The sequence below is a fragment of the Rousettus aegyptiacus genome, unplaced genomic scaffold (genome assembly GCF_014176215.1).
Source record: "Rousettus aegyptiacus isolate mRouAeg1 unplaced genomic scaffold, mRouAeg1.p scaffold_m13_p_12, whole genome shotgun sequence".
In the NCBI taxonomy this organism is placed as follows: Eukaryota; Metazoa; Chordata; class Mammalia; order Chiroptera; family Pteropodidae; genus Rousettus; species Rousettus aegyptiacus.
In genome coordinates this window covers 15416015-15427905 of record NW_023416287.1, presented here as the reverse complement: position 1 = coordinate 15427905, position 11891 = coordinate 15416015, and the positions used below count along the sequence as shown (strand labels likewise).

Sequence of the window (11891 nt, the reverse complement as noted above, 5' to 3'; positions counted from 1 at the left end):
GACCACACCTGACTTGGGGTGCAGTGTGATCTCAATGTAAGCCAGTCAGTATGTCATATTAGCTGGCCCTCGTGACTGATTCAGAGATGGATACATGGCCAGATGCTTTTGCCACAGATTTTTGGAAAGAGGCTTGATACTGAGAGGTTATGGTGGCTGACCTGACATGGTCATCTAGTTGCCATATGACACCTGGGTCAGTAGACTAAGGCTGAATGATATGATCAGAAATGAGCCCTGAATATGTCATATGTGTCCTGATGCAGCTGTGTCTCAAGTCAGAACTACTCCTGGGCTTTATGAGCCTTTTCCTTAAGATGGGTTTTCTATTGTTACACAAAAGCCTTACCTGCTACAAAGATGAAAACTCCTAAATCCTAGTGTCTCCTAAACATGGCCAAGATGGTTGGACTGGAAATATTTCAGAGCAGAAAGTAGCCGTTAACCACCATAGGCACAGAAAAACTTCTATCATGTGCCATTGAAACATGATTTTGAAGAGTATCTTTCTGAAAAATGTTATCATTCAGAAATTGCAAAATGTAATCCTATGTGACAAAATGATCGAAATGAATCGTTGGCAATGAGCTAAATAAATTCTTGATGCCCTCTCAAGAAATAATGGTTTTAATTTTAGAGTTGTTATTTTAGGCCATTCTTTCTGAAAATAGTTAATTTAGAGTTGTTATTTTAGTCCATTCTTTCTGGAAATAGTTAATTAGGAAGGATAAGATAGTCTACTGAGACCATTTCTAGTTTTTGACAGTAAAACCACACCGTCAACACCTAGGTTATTACTTAGGTCTTTTCTCCAATAGAAGTTGTAAGCAAAACGACCCGTTAGGGACAGTTGGGCTTTGAGAACTTTCTAAGACAGATAAAAGAATTCTGATCTAGGGGAGCAAAGCTCTATTGGTTTTAAATGGTCCATGTGGTTGAAAAATAATGGCCTGAGAATTAGAAAACCTGACTTCTAGTTTCAGTTCTGATGCAAAATTAGCTCATTGATTCTGACCAAGTAAGTCCTTTTAACCTCGGTTTTTTTTTTTTTAACAGTATTTAGACTAGACACTAACGCCTCTTTAGCCCTAATCTCCTGTCTCTTTGTAAATAGGAAGACTTCTTAATATAAATCATGAGTAATTTATAAAATACAGAATAAAAAGTGGTACTTATTTAATTTTCCCTTGTATTCATGTATAAACCCTGTTTTCTATACTTGGGTCTTTAGTGAAAATAAGACAAAAATAAAACGAGGACGAATCAATGCTATGAAGAACTAAAAACAAGTATAAAACATGGAGAGTTCACATATACATTATTCAACAGGCACTTTGTTATTGGGCTGGGAACATGAATGTGACATGGTCCTTGTCCTCAAGAAGCTTCCAGTATAATAGTGGAGGGAAATTAACTACAGTTCAACTAAGTAACTGTTATCACAAAAGTGAGCACACAGATTCTGAGTCTCCAGAGGGGGGGATGCTTAAGCCAAACAGTGAGTTTAGAGAACCCTTAGAGCTGACCCTTTTAAAGATATTTTAAAGGATGGATGGAGAATTTTAGACAGAGGGATTATAATGTATTGAACTCTATTTCCATTATTATGGAAATGAAGAATATTTGGAAAATGAATATATGCATGTAAATTTAGATTTTTTTCCCCCAAGGTGGATTTGCTCTATTTGAGTTAAGGAGAGCTAACATTCCTTGAATGCCTGTTATGCCTTATGCTGTTAGGCATTTTATATGTTATTTTATACAGCCTTTTAAAATATTAGATGATAGCTAGGAAATGGCAGTTAGGATTCCAAATCATGTTTGTTTCCAAAAAACCCTTATCTTTCCATGATTGTCATTTCTCTCAAAGAATGCAAATTTTCTTCACAGCTCTAAAAATGCATAGATTCTGAAGGCTCTCACTTTCTTCCAATTAGTTGCATATCCATAAAATAGTGCCCCTACTTGAGATTATTAGCTCTCCTCTGGATTAGTGGAAACTTTTTCAAGCTTGTTGATCAAAAGAATCATCTGTAGGCTTTCTTAAAATACAGGTTCCCAGGTCATCCCCCTGGAGATTCTGATGCAAGATTGGACTGGGGCCTAGAATCTGTATTTTTAACAAGCATTTAATCACATGAGCAGCCAAAGTGGAGGAAACACTGGGTTAATGTCCTAGCCTAACTGATCTACCCATTTCTAAGTCTCTTATTTCAACCCATTTCCCCCCGTTTTTCAGCATTACTCTCAAGGCCCCATTTACTATTGTTTTATTTACTGATCATAATAAACACCATCGTATATGGAATATTTACCATTCACTGCCACAGTTTACTGAATCAGCAAACTCAAAAGATAGTTACTATACTGCAATTTGAAAGTATGGAGAGTAAAGCTAAGATAGCTTGTAACACAATCAGTATTTAGCAATTAACTTGAAATGTACTGCCTCCGTGCCCACCGCATGCCAGCAGTCCTTTCCCAAGGCTCGCCCTTTCAGAAGTGCGCGGCCACCATGGAGGCCACACTACAGTTCTAGGAAGGAACTTGGAACCGGGACCTGCCCCGCCCCGCAAGAGAAAGATGAAAAACGCGCCCCTACCTCAGGTGTGGCTGTGAGGTCACGTGGACCTGGGGGCGGGGCCAGAACTCTTGCTAACGAAGAGCAGTAGGTCACGTGGAGCAGAGGGGGCGGTGGCCACGGGGGCGTGGCCGTAACGCCGCGCGAAACACCGGGCCTAGACTCGTCGCCGGCCACGCCCCCTAGCCCCTTCGGGGGCCCGCGCGCGACAGAGGGGTGGAGCTTTCCTCGTGACCTTTCACCCCAGCATGGCTGCGCCCGTGGGACCGGTGAAGTTCTGGCGACCCGGTAAGGCCCTTGGAGGAACGCTGGGCAGATGCGGCGGTCTGACTTTGGTCTTAGCTCCACAGCCGGCGCCCTGGGGCCTGCAGACCTGCTCGCAGGCCTGACCTCAGCGGGCTGGCCAGCGCCGACTCGGTGCTGGTAGACTGTGCGGCTCAGGCGCCCACAGTGATCCCGAGGGATTCGGGGGTCCGCTCTCAACCTAGGCAGAAATTCTCTGTGTGACCTTGTTCGAGTCGAGTCCCTTGGCCTCTTCGGGCCCCGTTTTCCTCACTCCTGATGTCTGTCTTACCTAACCCGCGAGATGGGGAAACCCTAACGAGCCCACGCGTGTCCTGTTACCGCCCTGGGGCTTCAATGGAACCGGTCAGGCACTGCTCAGGTTTTAGGAGCTCAAGCTAATGAGTTATTAGACTGCTTGGACTCGAACTTTCCGCTCTGGCACATAGTAGCAGAGTGCCTTTGGGCAAGTCACTTAACCTTTCTGATTCTTAGTCTCCTCACCTGTGAAACGGGCAGAGTAATTAATATCTATCCTGTGGGCTTGAATAACGAGCACGACGCGTTGTCTGACATAGAGTAAGTGCTAATAAAAAGGGAGTGTTTTATTTTGTTTTAGGGTCATACTTGATCACGACGAGTGACCACCAGAAAGTAAACACCTTCGGATTGTCTGCCACGCACTTCCTCTCTTACAGGCTAACACGAATCTCAGTCACAAAATACTTTGTTTTGTTTCAATCTTCTCAGTCAGGATTTTATTGAATGTACACATGCGAGCCCCTGCTAGATACGTTATTTCCTCCTCTTCCATTAGTTCCTTGTTAAAAACAAGTTTCTTTTTTCCCACCACTTGTTTTTTTCCCCTACTTGCTGTGCTGTCTGGATATGCAAAATATATTGCAGCAAAAATGAAGTGAGACAGAGAAGGTAATACAAGAAAAGCTTTTAAAGAGTATTTTAGAGTGGATTCCTGAATTCTGACTGCATATAAATGATGACGGGGATAAACCCAAGCAAGGGATATATGAATTATTATTTTTTTTAAATCTGTATGTCACTTAAAATTTTATGATTCAGCATTTCAGCCAGTGATCCATCCTGAGTTTTATTTGCAGCCAAGACTAAGATCCCATTAGGCGATGAGCTACCCTCTATTTTATTTATTCAAGCCTTCAATAACAGATCAAAGTGTTAAGTATAATAAAGGCCTAAATGAATTGTCGAAAATCACACCAGGATATTATTTCACTTAAAGAGTTGGCATTCTTCTAAGAGTTTTATTCCATCGTTTAGTTCATTCATTGAGGGTATACTTTTGAACACCTAACCTTGGGATCAGGAGACACATAGATGACTAAGGCTCTGCTTTGCTTTCAAGGTTTAATCTCTATCTCTGTCTTTCTCTTAATTATACTATGAAATTGGAGACCCTTTAGAAACGATTTTAAAATAAGGCAGAAAAAGGTGGTGGGAAGGAAGAAGGGCTGTAGAGCCAGGTAGTAGAGCCCATCCTTGACAACCATTTAATAACTTGATGACTTGGTAGTCACTTAAATACTCAAAGTCTCAGTTACCCCATCTGTAAATTGGCATAACACCTACCTAAAGGATTGTCTTGAGGTTTAAGAATACATGTAGAGCTGTTAGCACTAGATACATATTAGCTGTTATAATTATGTGGACGTATATAGGAGAAGGGAAAATTGAACGTGTGGATAAGAAATACTTCATAAAAACAGTGATATTTTTGAGGCAGATACTGAAGCACAAATAAGGTTTTGTTCCACGGAGAGGCAGGAGCATGGAGCTCTAGGCAAAGGGTGCATGCAGCATGAACAAAGGCAAAGTGGGATGTGTGTAAAGAAACCAAAATAATTGAGTAATGTGATGGTGTTAAGTGGTAGAGTATATTTTGGGGTATGGCAGGGGATGAAGTTTGGAAAGTGAGGGCCTCTTTCTGAGAGTTCTCATGGCAAGTTAAAGAATTTGGATTTCAGCAGGTGATGACCTGATCGAGTTTATTTTAGAAAGATAACTCTGGCAGTGGTGCGTGGAATGGTTTGGGAAAGAAATTGGAGTCAGGTATACCATTAAGAGAAGGTACTACTAAAATTGAGGAGGGATATTGAAAATCTTAATTTTGGCCTGGGAGCAGAAATGAGGAAACTTATTGGAGAAACATTTTAGAGACAGATATAGGAGATGGTAAAGTCAGTTATGACTCAGATTTCAGGGTTGGGTGACCAGGGTAAGTGGTTCTCAAATTTTGCTGTGTAGTTGAATCACTTAGGATGCTTTTAAAAATTCTTCTGTTCTGTCACACCCCATGGCGAGAAATTAGAAGTCTGGAGGACTAGGAACAAGGCATCAGTATTTCGTAAAGATTACTCAGTTGATTCCAGCATGCATCAAAGTTGGGGAACTTCTGGCCTAGGTAAACTGATGTCATTAACTGAGTTGGGAATGGATTTAGTACATACTTATTGGGCCCTTATTTTGTGCTAGTCAGTTTTACTTCCATCACTAAACAGTCACAACATTTCTGTGATGGTATCCCTCTCATTTTACAGATGAGGAAACTGAAGTTCAAGGATGTGGGAAATACATGGCGAAGATCAGGGAAGTGGTTGAGGCTGGATATAAGACCAGATGTTGGAATCACAATCATATCCTGTAGGCTTGGAGTCACAGGCTCAAGTAGCTACAGGGGCATTTCAGAGACTCTAAGTAAGTGAGGCTGCTGGGTGGGAGTAATAAGGAGTGGTGTGGACCATGGCAAACTAGAATGTGCATACACTGATAGATATACACTGGAGCTTGCATATGCTATGTAAAGCAGGAAGCTGTATTCAGTTCTACCTAATTGTCATGGGCTTACAGTTGCCAGATTTTTTTAAAGCCAAGATCTAGATTTGAATAGGAAATTTTTACACGTTTTAAATGAACTATTTTAAACATTTTAACCAATTTGGGGACATTGAGTAACTAGTTTGTTATTGCTGCCTTAAGAGCTTTGTATGCCATTTTCCTTCATTCATTTAACAACTATTTAATGATTGCTGACCATGTGCCTGGCAAAAACTTTATAGCAACAACTTTGGGGATTTTTGACCTTATCTACAGTAAAAAATATACTGTGCTATGATCCAGCGTGAACACACACACACACACAGCTGAAAAAAGTTGTGCAAAAACAATATTGCTTTCTGGGATGCATGCTGATACTTTCTATTCTATTTCTGGTTCATTATTAAAAAGTGCTCGTCATGAAGCACTACATTAATTCATAACCCACCAATGGGTCACCACTCAAACTGAAAAACTGGATGAGAGGGGATACTGGATTGGAGATGTGCTGTTATCAGCCTTGTTTTCTAGATGGCAAAATGAAGGTATTTGTAGTTTTTAAGAATTACAAACTTATTCCCTTAAGCACACAGAATGTCGCCAAGGGAAAAACAACCATAGATAACCAGAACGGGCCATGGGATGTATGTAGGGGGAAGCAGTCCTAATTTGGCTGAATGAAGTCTTTCGTGAGGAGAAGACATGCTCCTTATTGGTTGATAGCAGCTGTTCTTATAAAAGATCTCACAACAGAATAGCATACTGAGGTGCACTAGGCTGTAGGTTAGAAACCAGAAGGGTTGGCGTAGTGAAGGAGACACCATGGTGAATTAAAGGCTGGTCGGGGAGGACGTAAGAGACCTTGTAGGAGAAATATAAAAATATTCGAGACATGCTGTAAAGGTTTTAAAATGTGTTTTGAAAAGGAGGGAATTCCAAACAAAAACAGAACTGATGAGGATAAGGTATTCTTTGCAATAGTTTTCTTAGAAAAGGTTACAAGACATTATTAAGAAGTAGCGATGATAGTATTATCGTGTATAACAAGAAAGGAAAGGACACTCGATTTGTCCAGGTCCTGTTCTATCTTTTGTCTTGATGAAAGAAAGGTCAACATTTTAGCAAAGACAATACAGTGGTGTTGGGTTGCAGGCTCTTTGGGAGCTTCCTGGGTGAAATTTAAAACTGCCCCCCCCACCCCCATAGCAGAGTGCAGGGCAGGACTAATTGAAAAACGCAACACTTCAGATTGGTAATAAGCAAGGGAATTTTCGCAGGAGGCCTGTCTTGGACAGTGGCAACAGGAGTAGATTGCTACAGCTGCCCACCAGATTGTAAAACTTTATATGGAGGTCTTAACTGGGGTTAGTCTTGTACCCAGTCCATACTGTCTCAAGGCTGTGTCCTTGGGCAGCTTCAAGCCCTGGGAAGGCAAGCAGAGTGCATATTCCAAAACAAAAGGAAGTGGGTGAGGAGCCTGTGATTGCCTGGGTCCAGCCCATGGGTCAAACTGAGTCTTGTCTTTTTGATGACCTTCCCTAACAAGCAGTACCCCATTTACCTGATTTTTGGCATTCTTGGACCCCTGGAACACAAGTATTCCTAACAATAAATGGAAAAGGGATCAGAGATCTATGTCAATAATTCTAAACATAGCTCTAAGGGGGTAATAGACCTCTAGCAAGTTGTATTCTGATACATTACATTCTGATATATTTTTCAGGAGATGGTGTTCATAGCCTTTATTATGTTATTGAAGGGATCTGGGAATCCCTCTCCCCCAAAATGTAAACCTAAATCACAGGGGTAAATATTCTTGTCACAGAGCCCCTGTATTCTCACATAGCGTTACAGATTCTAGTTCAGAAAACCTGTGAATTTGGGGTAATTATCTTTGTAGCATCTTCAACAGAAATGCTGTGCACTGTTGTCTTTTAACTTCGATGGAGGATTTTTATTCACAAAGGCACCATGCTCCAGTGCTGAACAGCTCTAACTTTTAGGATTATCTTCCTTATGTTGAGTTGAATTCTGAATGCTGTGTCATTCAGTTATTACTTACTTCTGTCCTAGGACTACACAAACAAGTCACCATGAAAAGTAATGGAAGCTGATCATAAAAATTGAACCCATGCTCCTTCTAACGTATTTCCCTTTCCAAGCTAAAAATCCATGGTACCTTGAACAGTTATTTATGATGAGATATGGCTTCCCTATTCTTCCATCCTGAGCACCAGGTTGTCATTGTTCTTACAAAGAAGATATTATGGATATCTTTTGTTTAATCTTCTCAGCACAGTGGTTTCTTGGAGCAGTACTTCCCATCCAACCTCTCCAATTCTGTGATTCACATGGGGGTTGCCATTTATTGCATCCCACTCCACTGGCCATGGTTGATTGGATTAGGATGGGCATTGGACCTACGCTGGGAGAAAAAGCGTCTCCTCACTCTCCAGACAGCACATACCTGGGACCCCCGGTCCCCTTACTGGGTCTTAAATTTTCTCCGTCGTACTTACTACAGCTTCATGCGCTATGGGGAGGAAGATTAAAAGAAGCAAGTCAGCTGCCCTAGGGTAGGGTCTGCGTCTGCAGTGTTCATGCTGTATCTCTTGCACTTCATCTCTATAAATGAATGATTAGTGGAGGAATTGTGAGCCTGAGCTCTGGCACTGGCAATCAGCCTTGACTCCAGCTCCTGCAGAGAAGCCAGCCTAAGGGATGGAGAGGAACTTGTTGAGGGACATAGAAATAGGAGAAGGACGAAGCCCAGGCAGTGTTTGAGTCCCTGGCTCCTTTTGTCCCTGAGCCTTGGTGCCATCCTACAATAATAGAACTTATCCTTTAACTCAGCTAATTCGCATTGGGGTGTCACTCTTATTAATTGTTCAGTAATAATAGTGACATGGAGGCCAGCACTCAAAACATCGTCCTCTGTAATGTACAGTTGTGTCTGGCCAATTTGGAGCCTAGTGGGACTGTTATCTCCTTTGTTCTTGACACTGTAGTCAGGGTTTTAGAGAAGGTTTTTGTATTGTCATAGGTACTTTTCTAGATGATTTCCTGAAGTTAAAATTTAATATCTCTTAGTAGTTTGAGATCAAATACATTGCTTCTGTTATATATCTTCCTCTTTGAATTTATAACTTTTGTACATTTTTCTGTTAATTGTATCAGAGAATCGAAAATTTCTTTTTCTTTTACAGGTACAGAGGGACCAGGCGTCAGCATCTCCGAAGAGAGACAAAGTCTAGCTGAAAACTCTGCAACAACCGTTGTTTACAACCCTTATGCTGCCCTTTCTATAGAGCAGCAGAGGCAGAAGTTGCCAGTGTTCAAGGTACATTGAATAAGCATGTGCAGTCTGTCGGCCTGAAGCAGTCTGCAATAGCTTTATACTTGGCACAGAAGCGAATAGTGTGTCCTCTTTCCCATAATGATTCTTTAGAACACAAAGAGCCCAGAGATAACCTTATCTGAAGGGATTAACTTTTCAAAGCAAAGTACATGTATGTTAATTGACCTTAGAAATCTTCAAAGTCCTTAAGATTTTTTCAGTTAGACCTTATGTATTGAAAAATGAAAGAAATGGAATGACATCCTCCCCCACCCCTTTGCTTTCAATTACGGACAAGTTTCAGACGTACAGAACAGTAGAGAAGATAGCACAGTGTACTTCTATGCATCCATCTTCAACAAATTACCAACATAGGCCAATTTTAGCTTTCTTTTTAAAATTGTATTTCTTTTAAACAAGATTAATTGGGAATAGAGGTGGTTTCTATTGAAGAGGTTAACTCCCGCTAAGATAGTGACAGGATTTTGATGTGTTTATTTCTTACCATGTGTACATCCAGGGACTTGATTTCATTAGTCTTGTGAAATGGATGCCTCTCTTGTCATCTCATAAGAGACCAAAGTGTAAACTAGAATCAGAACATGTTTGTTTACAGTGAGCCTTATTTCTCTAGTACAGATGGACCCAGTCCTTGGACACGTTTTTCTCACTGTTACCAAGTCCACGTGGGAAACCAAATTATAATCAGGAAGTGGGCTCAGAGCCACAGGTGATTTAGATATAGCTGAAGAATATTTATTTCATATAGCCCCTGATGAAGGGTGATGCCTCTGGAATGGCCTGATGGGTGGTGTGCCCACCAGCACCCATGCCCCTTTCTCTCCCTCCGGGACAGTGCTGGGTAAAAGCTGCCGAGTTTTTATTCTTAGGGAGTCCCTTTGTCTAAATTGTGCTAATAATTCCTCTTCTGTTAATATGTTCTTTCTCCAAATGAGTATAAAATAACAGCCTTCTTAATTTAGCCAATTACCTTGATTAGTTTTATGTGGCCCCAAACATCTTAGTCATTCGTGTACTGACAGTCCCTGGGTTTCTTCCCCAGGTGATTAACCTCATCCATTCTGTGTGAATGCAAACTAGTTTGACCCTCAGGAGATAAGATTATAGGTTCATTGTTGCTTCCTCACCATTGAGGGACACAGTTTGCTGTGATGCAGTGTCTGAACTGCAGATTCAAACCCAAGCTTCATCCTTCTTGTGCTGTGTGACTTTGCCTCACCATCTGAGCTTCTGTTTTCTTATCTATAACATGGGACTAATAGTAGTACTTCCCTCATAGGATATTGTTATGAGAACTAGATGAGATAATCCATATGGAACATTTAGCAAGATAGCTGACCGTAATAAATGTTCAGGAACAAGGATAATTGTTTACCAAGTATTTAATTTTGGCCTATTCTTGATTGATCCTTATCTTTTAACCGTACTTATAAAATATAACAAGTGAAACAACAAATGAAAAAAATCAAGCAACAAGTTAACATATACTGATGAATTTAAAACGGTAAGAAGGAGCGGTATAAGTTACTGATAGAAAGCAAAGCAGAGTTTAAGCAGAGCTAAGATCTCATAAGATGGCAAAGATAAACCTAGAAGATGAAAAGAATAAAATGTTATCCATTCACCACTCCCTTTCCTTTTAAAACTAAAAGTAGCTTTAAAAACAGAAGTTGAAACTAAAGCATCAGTAAATCTGAAGCTCGCCTCCTCCCCCGTTCATTACAAAGCGGTCTTCCCTTTGACGCCTTTTGTAGGCTGGCATTCTCTTTGGACCCTGGACACTGCTGTGCAGCGTTTTCTTATTCTGTCAAATTCAACCTCTGTGAAGCTCATTCTAGTCTTCCTCACCACCTCTCCTTGATTTCCCTACCTGTGCCTCTTGGTGGTATTCTCCTTCTGGTTTCCAGACTGGAAAAAATTAAATAGGTAATACATGCATGCTCTGCAAAATTCAAAACTCTCCTTCACACTCCTGCTCCCCATCCACCCTGTCCCCGTCCCTTAGAGACAGTGTAGTTACCAGTTTCTTGTTTTGTTTTATTTTCCCCCAAAATAGCTTTTACATAAACAAGCGTATCGTATTTACCCTTTAAAAACACAAATACTGGTGCATTATTCACATAGTTCTACACCTTGCTTTCTTCCCTTAGCATGTCTTGTTGACCATTTCATATCAGTACAAATAGACATTGGTTCTTTTTAACAACTGCATATTATTCCATTATTGGAGTGTTTAATAACTAATTTAACCAATTGCCTGTTGAACATTTAGGTAGTTTGAATTTTTGACCATTATAAACAATACCGCAGTGAGTATGCTTGTACATACATCTTTGTTCATGTGTATTAGTCTACCTGTAGTATAACTTCTTATAAGTGAAAATTTTGAATCAAAGAATATGTGCATTATATATTTCGATGTTATTGTACTCAGTTGCAATCGTATCAGCGTAAACTGATACCAACAGTGCTTGAGAGTTGGAAATCCATTTTGATGGCTCTTTTTAAAATTTCCTTTGCAAATAGCTCATTTCATGATGTTTAAATATCTTTGTTTAGGTCTTTTGAAAAAAGATATGGCTATTTATAATATATGTTTTTCTTCTTTTCAGCTTAGGAATCATATATTATACTTGATAGAAAACTATCAGACAGTTGTGATTGTTGGAGAAACAGGATGTGGGAAAAGTACTCAGATTCCACAAGTGAGTATATATTTAAATGTCTTTGCTCTTTTACGTTTGATTGGAAGGGTTTTGCATCTTGAGAACTCTGCTGTCCTTTGCATTATTAAGAGCTCTTCTCAGAGGAAATATTCAA

The 11891-nt window shown here is 40.3% G+C and overlaps 1 protein-coding gene across 3 annotated transcripts in view; it reads left to right on the top strand.

Annotated features, from left to right (window-relative positions):
- Nucleotides 1–2757: 2757 nt before the first annotated feature.
- Nucleotides 2758–11891, top strand: part of DHX35 (DEAH-box helicase 35) — a 65314-nt gene continuing 56180 nt past the window's right edge. Inside the window, exons 1-3 of one of the 3 annotated variants that reach the window (XM_016153307.2) lie at nt 2758–2869; nt 8920–9053; nt 11684–11776. In XM_016153307.2, the coding sequence (XP_016008793.1) occupies nt 2830–2869; nt 8920–9053; nt 11684–11776 (267 nt within the window). In that variant the 5' untranslated portion in view covers nt 2758–2829. Of the gene's footprint in view, nt 2870–2938; nt 5594–8919; nt 9054–11683; nt 11777–11891 lie in introns of those variants that run through there. The other 2 variants (XM_036229411.1, XM_036229410.1) reach the window with 2 other exon arrangements.